General features: G+C 47.9%; 1 protein-coding gene across 1 annotated transcript in view; it reads left to right on the top strand.

The window, feature by feature from the left end:
• The window catches only part of ADAMTS17 (ADAM metallopeptidase with thrombospondin type 1 motif, 17), a 744,430-nt gene that overhangs the window by 498,691 nt on the left and 231,488 nt on the right, over positions 1-14,251 (top strand). The window contains exons 13-14 of the mRNA XM_006872136.1: positions 506-672; positions 11,158-11,285. Of these exons, the coding sequence (XP_006872198.1) occupies positions 506-672; positions 11,158-11,285 (295 nt within the window). The remainder of the gene's footprint in view (positions 1-505; positions 673-11,157; positions 11,286-14,251) is intronic.

The following is a 14,251-nucleotide window of genomic DNA, read 5'->3' as shown; positions in this document are numbered from 1 at the left end:
CAGAAAGCCTCATCTTTCTCCCACGGAACAGCTGGTAGTTTCAAACTGCTGACCTTAAGGTTCGCAGCCCAATTCGTAACCACTACGCTACCAGAGCTGCTCGGAGTATACTAAAGAGCCATTTAAACCACTTCATTTCATAGAAGCCCCCTCCCCACACACAAAAAAACACCAAAAATCCCACACAAGGTGTGTAGTGTTTCAGATGGTCAAGTTTTAAGCTCAGACACAAAGCATGATTTGTGAACTCCACTGAACTGACGCTCACTGTATTCTATTTCCAGATGACCTTGATTTACGATTCTTGCAGTCTGTTGACTTACTTGCAAAGGCTGTCAGCGTGGGTCTGGGATGTCTGAGATATGGTCTGTCGGCAAGAGCAGAGAGAATTGCTTTGGAAACCTTGCCCCAGCCCCTCCTCCTCCCAAAAGACATAAAAACAACAGAGCACCCTACAATTTCCACATCACAGTCTGGCTAATACACACCCTTTTCTTCCTTCTAGCCCCGGGCCTGGAGGCACACACTGCATGGGAGCCAGCGTAGAGCACACAGCTTGCGAAAATCTGCCCTGCCCTAAGGGCCTGCCCAGCTTTCGGGACCAGCAGTGCCAGACCCATGACCGGCTGAGCAGCAAGAGGAAGGGCTTGCTGACCGCTGTGGTGCTTGATGGTAAAGGCATATGACCTCCCTCCCATCTCCCCTAAGAGCTTAACAATCTCTGGAAAACTCAAAGGGTACTTCTCCATTAACCCAAGAGAACCAGGGCATTCCAGTCAGCCATGAACTAACAAGTGGGCTTGAATTTTGTTTCTCTGAGGCTTTCCCAAAGCAACAGCTGTGGAGGCAGGGAACAGAACAGAGTCTTGCTGTTTCCCCATTCTCCACTAGACACACACACACACACACACACACATTTCTCAGAGTGGCGGGTATGTTAGCTGCCTGTCCCCAAGCCACATGCTTAGGGGCACAGGACAAACAGTGCAAGCACGAGGCCCTTCCAGAGCAGGACATTGGACTGTATATCTGCTTGTGTCAGTTTCTAGGGTTGATGTTTGTTTTGTTTTTTTCTCTCTATTGCCTTATTTTGGATTCACTCTCTTGCCCCTTGACTGGGGTATTTGGGGAAATATAGGGACTAGTTTACAATTTTTTGAAAAATGATAACTGCAAGTCATGTGTTTTTTCCAAGCCCTTCATGCCGACATTTCTAGTGGCTGACACACACTCAGTGGTCTGTCCTGTACATGTAGGGTTTACGATGTTTGAGTTTTGGAGCTAGGACTCCCCATGACCTAAATCCAAGTTTACAGCAGCTAAAATTCTGTTTATCTTCAGGGAATGAGAGTTTCGGCTGTAAAGGGGGTTGTTGTTGTTATTGTTATGTGCCGTGGAGTCAGTTCCGACTCATAGCGACCCTGCACAGGGTTTTCGATGCTGTAAATCTTTATGGGAGCAGAAAGCCTCATCTTTCTCCCGAGGAACCGGTGGTAGTTTTGAACTCCTGACCTTGCGGTTCGCAGCCCGATTCGTAGCCACTATGCTGCCAGAGCTCCTGTTAATTGGTTGTACCGTGGAACAGGCCCTGTGTTAGGTTAGCTCTGTGTACATCATCTCATTTATTAGACAAACTTCAGGGCATGTTCATGCTCATACAGCTGACGAAAGGCCGGAGAAGGGGCTGACCCGGGTCCTTGTGGAGTTACATTAACTCACAGAAAATAACCAGCTATTGTCAGACCTTCAAGACAGAAAGCATGACTTCCGGGTGCAGGGTGAGGGAATTTTGATAAGTACAGAAGTGAGCAGCCTGACAATTTAGGCCTCCTCTAAAGCAGTTTCAGGAGAATGACATTCTTGTACCCAATCTTCCGTTTCTTTCCTGTAATCAGCTTTCTGTTTGGCCGCTCAGAGAAGAATCACTGGGATCTATAGTCTGTACTATGTACACAGCTCACTTGTCATAACTGGGCGAGGGTAGGAGCAGGCATTACTGGAACAATGCCTGAGAACCACAGCATTAAGCCTACACCGTGACCTGATATTCTGCCAAGACTCATAGATGATAGGTAGATAGATAAGAAAGATAGACAGACAGCCAACTGCCACCGAGTCTACTCCACCTCATGGCAAGCTTATGTAAAACTGAAGAAAATGTCACCCAGTTCTGTGTCATCTTCATAATCACCAGCATGTTTAAGTCCCTTGTGTGGCTGGTCCCATGCATCTCCCTGGGGCTCTCCTTCACTTTTCCAGCCCTGCGTCACCAAACATGACGTCCTCCTCCAGCAATCGATCCTGCCTCATGGCATGTCCAGAGCAAGTAGGTCAGCTAACACTGGCTGATTTTCAGAAGGAGATCATCGGGTTGCTCTTTGTAGTCTGAATCTCTAAATAATACTCGATCTTGTCCACCATGGTGACCCTGCTGGTATTTGAAATGCCAGTGGCATAGTTTGCAGCATCATGACAACACACAAGCCACCACAGTATGACAAACTGACAGATGCATAGAAGACATTCTCAATATTAATAAATAATGTCTGGCCACATCGCTGTGGACTCATTTTAAAGTTTCAGGCTACTCCCCAGGAATTAACTTTTAAGACAAGCCAGCAAAAAACAAAAAACCACTGTCGGCAGTTATGTGATAGTGTTGCTTAGCTAACTGACTTTAAGAGAGGTACAGCGTTCACACCTTGAGCTTGCCCTGCAGACCAGTCTCCTAGGAGGGATGTAAGCAACTGAAGGCACATGCAACTGGGGGCCCTCTTCCTCTTTTTCCACCTGGCCAGAGGGAGTAGGAGGCTTCCAGATGGGTCTGGCCATCCAGACCCTTTGTCCGGAAGGAGATGGCCCCAGAAAGGACGGCAACAGGTTCTGATGAGAAGAGGCATTCTTCTGAACTTCCAATAGAGACGTTTCTAGAGCCTGTCTTGCATCTTCCCATTTTGCAGGAGCAAGAAAAGGTCAGGCTTCAGACAGACTCACCTCAGTTTCATTTCCACTCAACTATGTGCATGGATTTGTTGTTATTCTCTCCTTAGCCATTTGTTTCAGTTCTAAATTCTCCTGCCTCGTTGATTCAAGGCAGAAATCCTGTTTAAATGTCTATGTTTCCACCAATTTCTCCAAGCCCAGTTTAAACTTCTGTTTTACTTTCCAACCACTTTTGGATCGCTGAACTCCTCGTTCCTTATCATCACAGTGACTGAAACTGCGCCTGCCCAGACCCTCCATGCTGGAAGGGCCCCCTGGCCGCATCACCATGCTAGATGGGGTGCCCGTTGGGTTCAGAATGTCTTTTTACCCACTTGTTTTTTGTTTCTTTCTGCACCAGTGATAAATCGCTACAGCCGGAATACCATAGCCTTTGATCTAAAAAGTGCAGCCTTGTTAGAAGAACAGCGAAAGGGTAGGATAGTTGTCGCCTTTGACAGGAAAACCCCAAGTTCAGAGTTTTTCAAGACTAGCTTCTTACACTCCCCCTTTTGGGGTTGGAAGTGTCATGACATCTTGCATATTGGGTTGCAGAAGCCCGCAATTTTTAAAGGTTCATTTCACAAGGTTAAAAACAAAATAATAAATAGCCAATTCAGAAGCCAGGATGGGGAGTACAGATTGTAACTGTCCTGCTGAAAACTTTGTTCATAAAAGGCACACTGATAGCTCAGCCCTGATAGGACCGATTCCTGTGGTTAGACTCTGGGCTCTTCTGAAACCCACTATGACTGCCCTATTCATAGGATTGCTATCACTGCGGAATTCTTTGGCTAGTGACACATAGTTAAAGAAAGGGGAAGCTGTATTTTTCTTCTGTTAAAAAAAAAAAAAAATCTCACAGGGTAGATTTTCCAGGGGAGGACTCGGGGCCGCAAATCTACACCACCTCCAAAAAGAAGACAAAGACTCTCCTAAGAAAATATTTCTAAGTGGAAAAGCCTTTAGACAGAAACCCATTTAGATGGCTACCTTCCAAACCCACCCCATTCCTCCTTTCCCCGTGGCATGTCGTTAAGTGGAAGCCTGCAAGAGTTGAGACCTCCCTGCCCCAGCCAGCAGGCCACGTGTCCATCGAAGGTTGGAGAGTTTGGAGAAGGCCAGGATTGGGTGTGCTGGCGCATTCCCCCAGCACAGCAGAAAGGGAAGGATCCCAGGAGGCTCCAGGTCTGCGCCTCCAGGGAACGAAGGTGTGATGGTCAGAGCTCTCTGTCCCCACGAGACCCAAAGGCCAGGATGAAGGTGGCCATGTGTCGGCTGGGTCCTGGTCAGGACCTTCCCTTCACCTCCTCGCAGCACATGTTCCTGAGTCTCCTGCTCCAGCCTCCTCTGAAAGCTGACTTTCTCACAGCTTGTCCACACATGGGCTGGTACAGCGGCACCCCAGAATCTCTTACAAAGTCCACAGTCGCCTACCAGATAACTTTGGGGCCAGGTACGTTACAGAATTTGGGACATCTAGGTTTTAGCATGTTGCTGTGATGTTCAACAGGTCTCCATGGAGCTTCCAGAGAAATGATACAAAGAAAGAATGGCATTTGACTCCCAGAACTCAGCCAATGAAATCCCTCTGGGTCGTCCCAGTCTTAATTCATGGGGATGGCGCAGGACTGGGTGATGTTTTATTCTATTGTGCATGGGGTTGCCATGAGCCGGAAACTGATTCAACAGTACCTAACAGCAACAGGTGTTAGAAAGGTAACAATAACGTGTCAACCACATATCACCTGATACCCCAGGGGGGTCCCGGACAGTGCTCCACATCAGACGCATCAGTGTCTCTGCCCGTGACTAATCCCATGACGTGAGATACCAAGTGTCAGAAGCATTCTCAGAGCCTTTTCGTCGTTCAGAATTGTGGGTAGGCAAATGTAGACTTCTTTGTGATTTGCCAATAGCAAGTAGGCATGACCTATCCATTTCTAGATTTCAGTACCAAGTTCCCAGGAGAGACTGATTGGTTCACCTGTAGTCACGTGGCCCTAGTGGTCCAACCAGCTGAGCTTGCCAGTAAAGAAAGGGCAATTCTTTAGGCTCATGTGATCTTGTGGCCTATGGGCCCCTGAGTCTTTCTCTTGACCCTGTCTGTCACCCAAGTATAAATCCTGCCAACAGGGCAACGATGAGACTCTAGGACCTGCCCTGGCTTGCTTAGCTCCGCTCAGAATTTTATCTCAGTACACATCAGCCAGGTAAGATGAAACTCTAAACTTCTTTTCCATGGGGTACAAGGTTATATGGTGTGCCACTGTAGGGTAAAACGCTGGACCACAAGGTCAGGTTGAACTGCAAAGTCGGCGCTTTAAACTCACCAGCTACTCCTTGGAAACGCTATATAGGGGATGGCGCAGGACTTAACAACAACAGCACTTAACAACAACAAACAACATATAATGTTTAAGATATAATCATCCATGCAGTATAATGATAAATGGTGAAAATACTGAAATTGTTAAGGATTTTATTCAACTGTGATGAACAGTCATCATCTGTTGATACAGGAATCATGAAATCAAATGACATATTGCTTTGAGCAAATCTGCTGGAAAAGACCTCTTTAAAGTTCTGAAAAGTAAACATGTTACCATGATGATTAAGGTGAGCCTGACCTAAGCCATGGGCTTTTCAAATGTCTCACGTGTATGCAAAAGCTGGAAAATATAGAAGGAAGACCGAGAAGCATCATTGCATTTGAATGGTGGTGTTATTGAAGACCAGGACTCTACTGTGGACGACTAGAAGAACAAACAGATCAGTCTTAGAGGAAATAAAACTGAAACTCTCCTTAAAGACTATGATGGCCAGGCTTACCTTGTTTCTTTGGGTATGTCATCAGGAAAATGTGTCCCTGGCGAAGGACATCATGTTTGGAAATCCTCATTGGGATGGAGCCACAACAGTGGATTCAGGCATGAAAATGGTGCATAACCAGCCAGAGTTTTGTTCCGTTATGCATAAGGTCCCCATGAGTTGCATCTGTTTTGACGGCAACTAGCAGTAACATGCTGCTGGTACTGTAAGTGGCGTCCTGGTGTGGCTCTGGAAGGTAAGTACTGAACCGCAAAGTCAGTTCAAACCCACCAGCTGCTCCTCAGAAACCGTATACAGAAATCACTGTGAGTCGGCGCTTAACAACAACAGTGATGTAAGCGGGTGGACAAGGGTAAATCCCAGAACCATATCATTTCCCAGGGTCTTTCTTGTATTCATCCTAGAGATTAAGTTCCCACTTCAGGCAATCTGGAGAGGGAAATGTTTCAGAGAATGATGAGGGATTCTGAGCCTCCTCTGTTGGCTCAAGTGTGAGGAAGTTCTTCTTAGTCCCTTTGGAAGCGTGGTGTGCCCTGAATTCTGAAAACCCGCCAAGTTGAGTCCAACCCACAGCAACCCTACATACAGGGCTTCCAAGACTGTCGTAGTCACAGGAGCAGAGAGCCTGATGTTTCTCCTCATCTTTCTCGATAGCTGGTGGATTTGAACTGCAAGCCTTGAGGTTAGCAGCCCAGTGCGTATCCTACAGCGCCACCAGGGCTCCTTTGAGTTCTGAGAAGGGAAGCGTTCTCAAGAAAGGAGATGGGCAAATGGATTTCTTGCAAAGCCAAGTACGGAAGACCCAACTCCAGAATCAGTTCTAGAGCCTGGTGTCCCTGGGTGACTATGCCATGGAAGGCATTGTCTGCAGGTGGGAGAGTCAGCACGGGCAGAGTCCACTGTGCATTTATGCTTAGAGACCATGGCTGAAGTAACCCCATCTGGGGTTGGGTCCTCCTGCTTTGGAGACCCCAGAGACCCTCACTTGTCTGATACTCACACCAAGATCCCATAGGAACAGCCTCTCTTCCGCAAAGCAGCCTCTTTCCTTGCCTACATCCATTTTCATCTCTGCCAAAATCCACGTGACTCTTTCATCCATATTTCTGACTCTGTTGTTCTCCTCTCTGCTCGAAGGGTAGACAGTGATGGCAGAGAGCATTATTTATGATTCTCCAAACAAAGCAGATGCAACCTCTCCTTAGGAAAGAGAGGAGCGAATGGCACGGAGTGGGTCTGACCTTCCCACTGAGGGCCGTTGGGCAGCAACACACATTCTGTGAGCCCCATGTGATCGTCTGTAAGATAGGAACACAGGCGCATAATATACACTCAATAAATACAATTACTTATAATTGTCATCACCAGAACAGAAATCTTCCCTCTCAGTTCTGGAAGCAGGAAATTCAACTTCAGGGGGTCTGCAGGCCATGCTGTCTGCAGGCTCTAGTAGAAGACCCTTTCTTAGCTCCCTGCTCTGAGGGTCCCAGCCGTTCCTGGGCTTGTTGCTGCACCTTAGCTCCATTGCCACATGGCCATTTCCTTTGATCTTTCTGTGTCTCCTCTCCATTTTTATAAGGACACCACTCTGGTGGGACTAGGACCCACACTGCTCAGTATGATCTCATGGTAACGGATACCATGTGCCAAGACCCTGTTTCCAAACACTGGGGTTTGGACTTCAACGTAGCTTTTCAGGGACACAATTCAATCATAGCTCCTACCCTCATCATCATTATTACTGATATTAAATAAATCACCTTTAAGCTAGGATACTCCCTGGATTTAAGCCAGCATTTCAGTCTAATAGTAATTACAACCCATAGTTTTCCTTCTTCACAGTGAAACGTTAGGGGCAATCTGGGGTATGGAGCAGATTGGAGGGAGCTACCCCTCTTTCAGGTACCCACTGAATGCTCACTAAGAACCTCTCAAAGAGCACCTGAAAAATCTTGTCAGATGAGCCTCCGGAGCCTGCACTCAGTTACATATGGGTCTCGTAGGGCTGTCCTCCCATTAGCCACTTGCTCAGGTCAGCACACCCCAGCCGGCCAGCATGGCACCTTCTCCCAGAGCACGCCCTGCCTGCTCTGCTGGAAAGCGCCTAGACTGTTCCAATCCTGCCCCATCCCATGTTTGCTGTGTCCTATCCACGAGACCTGCAAGTCCCTAGACTCTGTTTGCTGCTCACCTCTCCCCACATGTGGGAGGGACCTGTGTGTGCATGTGTATGGGGTACATTCATGGGGAGAAACATCTTCCATTTGCTGACCTGGGAAGCAAGTGACCTCCATCCACTCTACTCTTGTGAACAGATCAAAGTGTGGGCCCCGCCTTGGCACACAGATCGCCATCCAGTCAGCTTTGTGTCTTAAAAGTAATTAAAATTCATCTGTCAGAATGGAATCTCTCAGTGTATTGTACTGTGGTGACTTCTGTGTTGTTACCATGCTTGACGCTATGTCACCAGTATGTCTGATACCGTCAGGGTCTCTGGTTCAAGGTTTCAGTAGAGCTTCCAAACTAAGAGAGACATAGGAAGAAAGGCCTGGTGATGTGCTTCTGGACATCAGCCAATAAAAGCTCAGTGGAGCTCAACAGAATAGTGTCCAATATAGTGCTAGAAGTCCCCAAGTTGAGGGCACGCAAAAGACACAATGGTTGCAACAATGGACTATTTTTGTTCAGTGCCGTCGAATCGAGTCCAACTCATAGCAACCTTACACACAGCAGAAGGCAACGTTGCCTGTCAGACCTGCACGTCCTCACAAGTGTTACATTACTGCTAACACCATAGCAATCCATTTCATTGGGTTCTTCCTCTTTGTCACTGACCCTTCACTTTATCTAGCATGATGTCCTCCATGGACTGGTCCTTCCTGCTCACATGTCCAAAGTATGAGAGACAAAGTCTGGCCCTTCTGGCTTCTAAGGAGCATTCTGGCTGTACTTCTTCCAACACAGATTTGTTTGTTCTTCTGGTAGTCCCTGTCGTTAAGTGCTGTCGAGTTGGTTCTAACTCACAGTGACCCTGTATAGGGTTTCTGAGGAGCAGCTGGTGAATTTGAACCATCAACTTTGTGGTTCAAACTGACCTTTCAGTCGACTGCTTATCCTATAATACCACTCCAGGGCTTCCTTGTACTTTTTTTTAAAAAAGTTTTTATTGTGAATTGAGTGATAGTTTACATGGGAGAACATCAGTTTTACACTGATCCTATCGTATTTCATGTCATTACAATGATTACAATCTCCTCCATGCATCATCATTCAACAGTATTTGCTTCTATTCCCTGTGATTTTTTTTTTTTTTTGAGTGTACACAAAAACACTCAGGAATATATAATCATTTAAACAGCCAAATGGCACATTCTGCAAGCCTGCCTCCTGACTGCCAGCACACAGCTTTCTCTTTCCATGAGTCTAGAGTCCTCAGCTGCTCCCTCTCTCCATGTCCCCATCTCCGCCTCCATCTCTGGTGTCGCTGCTTCTCTGGATAGGGTCCCACATTCTGCTCATGCTCTTCTCCCTTGATGGTCCTACTGTCGGTCCTCTGTTCCTGATATGTAAGATTAACTAATCCCCTGCTTTGTGTTACAAAACTTCTACCTTTACAGTTGTGACAGTTGCAATTAGTCATGATAACAATTACTATTGAATCATAGGAATCTTATCCCTATCTCCTTTCACCAGACCCATCTAGACAATATGAAAACTATTCAGTGTGGGTTCTACCTTCTCCTGAACACTCTGAAACGAAATTCCCTCTCGAAAACTTGTAAGCCAGTCACTTCATGCCTTTATAGCCCCCTCCCATTTTAGGTAGCCAATGTCTAAGTTGCCCGTCCCTATCTACCCTGTATATAGAAGGGATAGCATTGATTCTTTATGTGAAGTCACCATGCCTCTCAATTGGTATTTTGAGCTGCTACATCCATGAGTATAGGTCACCCTTGTACTTTTAATATTCCTCTCCAGCACCATAACTCAAATGCATCAATTCTTCTCTGGCCTTCTTTATTCACTGTCCAGCTTTTACATGCACATGAGGCTACTGAAAACACCATGGCTAGGGGCAGGCACATTGGAGTGCTCAGACTGACATCTTTGCTCTCGAACACGTTAAAGAGGTCTTATGCAGCAGATTTGTTTAATGCCGTTACGTTGTTTGATTTCTTGACTGCTGCTTCCATGAATCCAAGAAAAATTAAGTCTTTGATAATTTCAGTCATTTTTCTATTTATCAGGATGTTATTTACTGGAAACAAATAGGAAGGAACAGTAGTTGGAAAATATGGTGATATAAATGATACTGGACATCACATGGTAGAATTTTGCAAGATCAATTACTTATTCATAGTACACGTCTTTTTTAAGCAGCAGTGGACTGGTGTTAAATACCATTGAGTCAGTACTGACTCATAGTGGCCCTGTATAGGGTTTCCAAGGAGTAGCTGGTGAATTTGAACTGCTGACCTTGCAGTTAGTAGACCAGTGCTGATCCTACAGTGCCACAGGAATCCTCCCTATAAGAGATTACTGTGTATCTGGGAGTTGTTCAAACCACTGCAGGCTCACAGGATAATGGCAGGGGCTGTCTTTGCTCCAAAAGATGACTGTCCCACCCTGGACAAAGACGGCATGAAAGGAGAGAACACTGGAGTGGAAGCATCCGGGGTGATAAGAGTTTTCCAGAAGGCCAAGTGCAGGCAGGGTTTGCAGGCCGAGAAAGCAGGTTGGACAAAGGCATGAGAGTCTCACGTGTTCTGGACACTCAGGCAGTTCAAGGGGCAGCAGAAACCTGGGTTTCCATTCTGCCCATGCTGCGGCTCTTACAGTTTGTTCTGGAGTTCCCTATGTTTCCTTTTTGTACTTTTATCCTGTCTGGATTCTTCCAGCACCTTCTTGCCACATTTCACAGCTCTCCAATTCTTCATCAGCAACTGGGAGACACTAAAGTTCTTAGAAAAAGCCATAGAGCCTGCCCCCAGCTCCTTTCCCTTTCCCTCCTTGCCTACTCCCACGGTGGGTTGCTCCTGGGTGCACTCTTCAAATACAACCAACATCCTTTGAGGTTAGCACACAGGAGAATGTTCGTGAAGCCTTGTGAGAAGACATATGCTGTCCTTTGCAAAGGTTAAGAGTTTAGGAACAAAGGAGTCTGAAACCCCACAGAACTCTTCTTATCTGTGTCTTTCCCCTTCGCCTCCTTCTGGGTGATCCCAGGGATGGGCATGCAGTTTCCCTTTCATTCTGGTCTGCCCATCTCACACGGACACCTACACCTGTATGTGACCATGTCCTCATTCCCACGTAAATATCCCCCGATCTTTCCCTCCCCAGATAAGCCCTGTGAACTCTACTGCTCACCCCTCGGGAAGGAGTCCCCACTGCTGGTGGCCGACAGGGTCCTGGATGGCACACCCTGCGGGCCCTACGAGATGGACCTCTGCGTGCACGGCAGATGCCAGGTGACATGCTTTTCCTGTGACTTGGTGGGGGCCTTGGAGAGGAGGATGCCCTCCCCCAGAATGGGCTTGGGGTGGGCAGTGAGGCCTCGGAGCCCTTGAGGGAGTGGATTTTCTCAGAAGGTTCTGATGGTGCTGCCCCCTACAGTCAGTGCTGGGCATAGCACTTGGTGGCGTGTCAGACCTTCCTGGGGCCTCTGCCACTAGCCATGCTGACCTTAGCTGAGGAGGCAAGTAGAGGCCATGTGGCCATCTCAACAAACAAAATAAGTAGCTTTACACATCATGACAAAGAAAAGGCCAGGTAGAATATAAAGGTGAGTTTGGGAAGTAAGCAAGCGTATGGTTTGGGATAAGCTGTACTGTATTAGGTACAAAGGACACGCCAGGACTCAGCAGCTTCCTTTACAGGTAGGGCCTGGCAAGGTGAATATTCCTGATTTAGGGGAACAATATACCCACGGAGTCCTGATGGGCCATTGTGGGTTCATGCGTTGGACTGTAAGGTCAGTTTGAACCACAGGGTCGGCAGTTCAAGCTCACCAGCCGCTCCTTAGAAACCCTATACAGGATCACTGTGAGATGGAACTGACTCAAAGGCACTTAACAACAACAACAACACTCTGCCCACTGGAATCTACTTCCAAACCCATCTATCTGGAACTCATTCAAACAATGATAAATGTGTCTGAAAAGGCAAAGGGGGGCAAAGCAGGGGAGGAAGAGAAGGCGTGAAAGACAGAGAGGGTTTGGGAGGAAGGAAGGCGAAGAGGAGAGGAGGGGAGGGAGGAGGAGACACCTGCTCTGCCTGCGTCTGCACCTGCATGAACCTACTTCACCTGCGTGAACTGACATGCCACGCTAGCTCAGGTAGCCGCCTCCTACTGATGTCCCACTGCACTTTCAGATGTTGGGTGGGGAATCAAGAGATGGTAAGACCTTGAGGGCTGGTATCACTCGGGTGATACCACCCTGCTGTTGTTAAGTGCCATTGAGTCGGTTCCGACCCATGGTATTTCCGAGGAGCAGCTGGTGAGCTTGAACCACCGACCTTGCATTTCAAACGGCTTTGCAGTCTGGCGCATTAACCCACGGTGCCACACCAGGACTCCCTATGTCAAATGCAGCCTGCTTCCTGATGGCCCAGCTCAGCTAGCTCTGCAGACAGGCTCCCAGAACCCTCCAGCCCCATTCCCAGACCCCTGCTCCCTGGCCTCCCTGTGGCCAGGCTTGCTGCCTCTGTGCCCATCAGAGAGGAAGCCGAAGAGAATGAAAGAGTGGGAGACTAGCTGGCAGGCAGAGCAGGGTTGAGAGTGTCAGTTTGGCCCAGCCAACCCTTTGTCAGAGAAGGACAGCCATGTCTTTTCCTGGACCTTAGAGCTTCCCTATTTGGCCTCCATTGATTGGTTCCTGGGTGAAGCTGAACAAAGCCCTCTTATACCCAGGGCTGCTGCGGGGGCCTCCTGTTTTCATTGGCAAAAAGAGGAAACGTTTCTTGAAAACGTGTGGCTATTTATGCTTTGATGTCTCCATAGCTTCCAAAGTTGACACCTCAAACCCAGAAATACCACACGCATCCATTTCAGGGTTGGAGGGCACAAGCAGAGACCCTGCCTCTGGCCCTCAACTCACTGCGATTGTGCCAGAGAGCAACTGCAGACTCAGGCCCCAGCCGCTTTGCCCAGAGTGGTGGTGTTCAGTGTGTGGCTGAGTGTGTGGAAGGCAGAAGACACAGAAACAGAATAATTGTCCAGATATTCCTGCTGCAGCTGGTCCACACCTAGTGGATAGATTTTCTCTTTTTTTGTCTGCAAACTCCTAATCAGTCCACAGCTGGGATTTTTCGGGGGCGGGGAAAACTAGACAGTGTCCAGACTCCCTCAGCCCTGCCTAATTTAGTTATCAAACTTGGACATGTGCAGTGGTAAGCACGTGCGCTCACGAATCTTGGCAAGCTGTCTCCCCAGAGAAGGATGCCATGACTGGTGACAAGGGGCCCATGGGATTGAGCAGGACCCTGTCCCTTGGGTAGTATAAGCAGAGCTCTTATTGTTGTGAAAACAGCCAGTTGCTGACATTTCTTTGTAAGTTGCTGTCAGCCACTTGTAATGCCTGTTTCCTTACTCGGTGACACCCTCGGGCCATTGTAGATGCAGTGTGCTGAGATAACATGGCTCACATTCCTCCACTAACAACGTCCTGAGGAAGAGCACTTTACCCTTTAGAGTGGGGCCAGCTGGGCTCCCCCTCATCTGCTGCTGTGCTCTTGCCAACATGGAAGCCTCTCTAAGAATCCTGAGATTCTCTGGCAAGCACACTTTGTATTGCTGGCTGGATATCATTTCAGTTCTTAGTGATCCTTGACCGTGGCTCCTTCCTTGACCTGGGTTCTAATAGCAGCCTTTGCAACTAGAGAATCTTATCTGTGCTATGAAGGAGAAGCCTTCAAGGTGTGAGTCAATGAAACAGAGACACCATGTGGCTCAGAGTATGGCGACTCAAATCAGCCGTTGGGTCTCCATCAAACCGGAGCCTGCTCAGCACTTGGGTGTGATGGAAAGGACCTTGGAACGCATGCCCCTCCCTGAGTCCATCACCGTGCCGCCACCACTGGCACCATCGTTACATTTCTTGCCTGGTTCACTTCCCATGAGGCCGACCTAGGCTCAGTTCCTGGCCAGTGTTCCTCGTGCACCTTCACTAGCCATGGGGCTCAGATGCTGAATGCTTTCAGTGGAGCTTCCAGACTAAGATGAACAAGGACAAAAGGCTTGATGATCTAGTGCTGAAAATCAGCCAGTGAAAACCTCGGGATCTCAGCCATCCAGTGCACACTCCCTGGTCCTGGACCATCCTCACAACCAGCAGAATGTGTGAGCCCATCCTGCATCTTTTGTACCAGTCCATCTCAGCAAGGGTTTCCTCACCTTCGTGGACCTGCTGCATCGCTAAACATGATGTACTCCTCT

The sequence above is a fragment of the Chrysochloris asiatica genome, unplaced genomic scaffold, assembly GCF_000296735.1.
Source record: "Chrysochloris asiatica unplaced genomic scaffold, ChrAsi1.0 scaffold00184, whole genome shotgun sequence".
In the NCBI taxonomy this organism is placed as follows: domain Eukaryota; kingdom Metazoa; phylum Chordata; class Mammalia; order Afrosoricida; family Chrysochloridae; genus Chrysochloris; species Chrysochloris asiatica.
The sequence above is the reverse complement of the archived record's forward strand: the minus strand, read 5'-3'. Positions and strand labels throughout refer to the sequence as shown.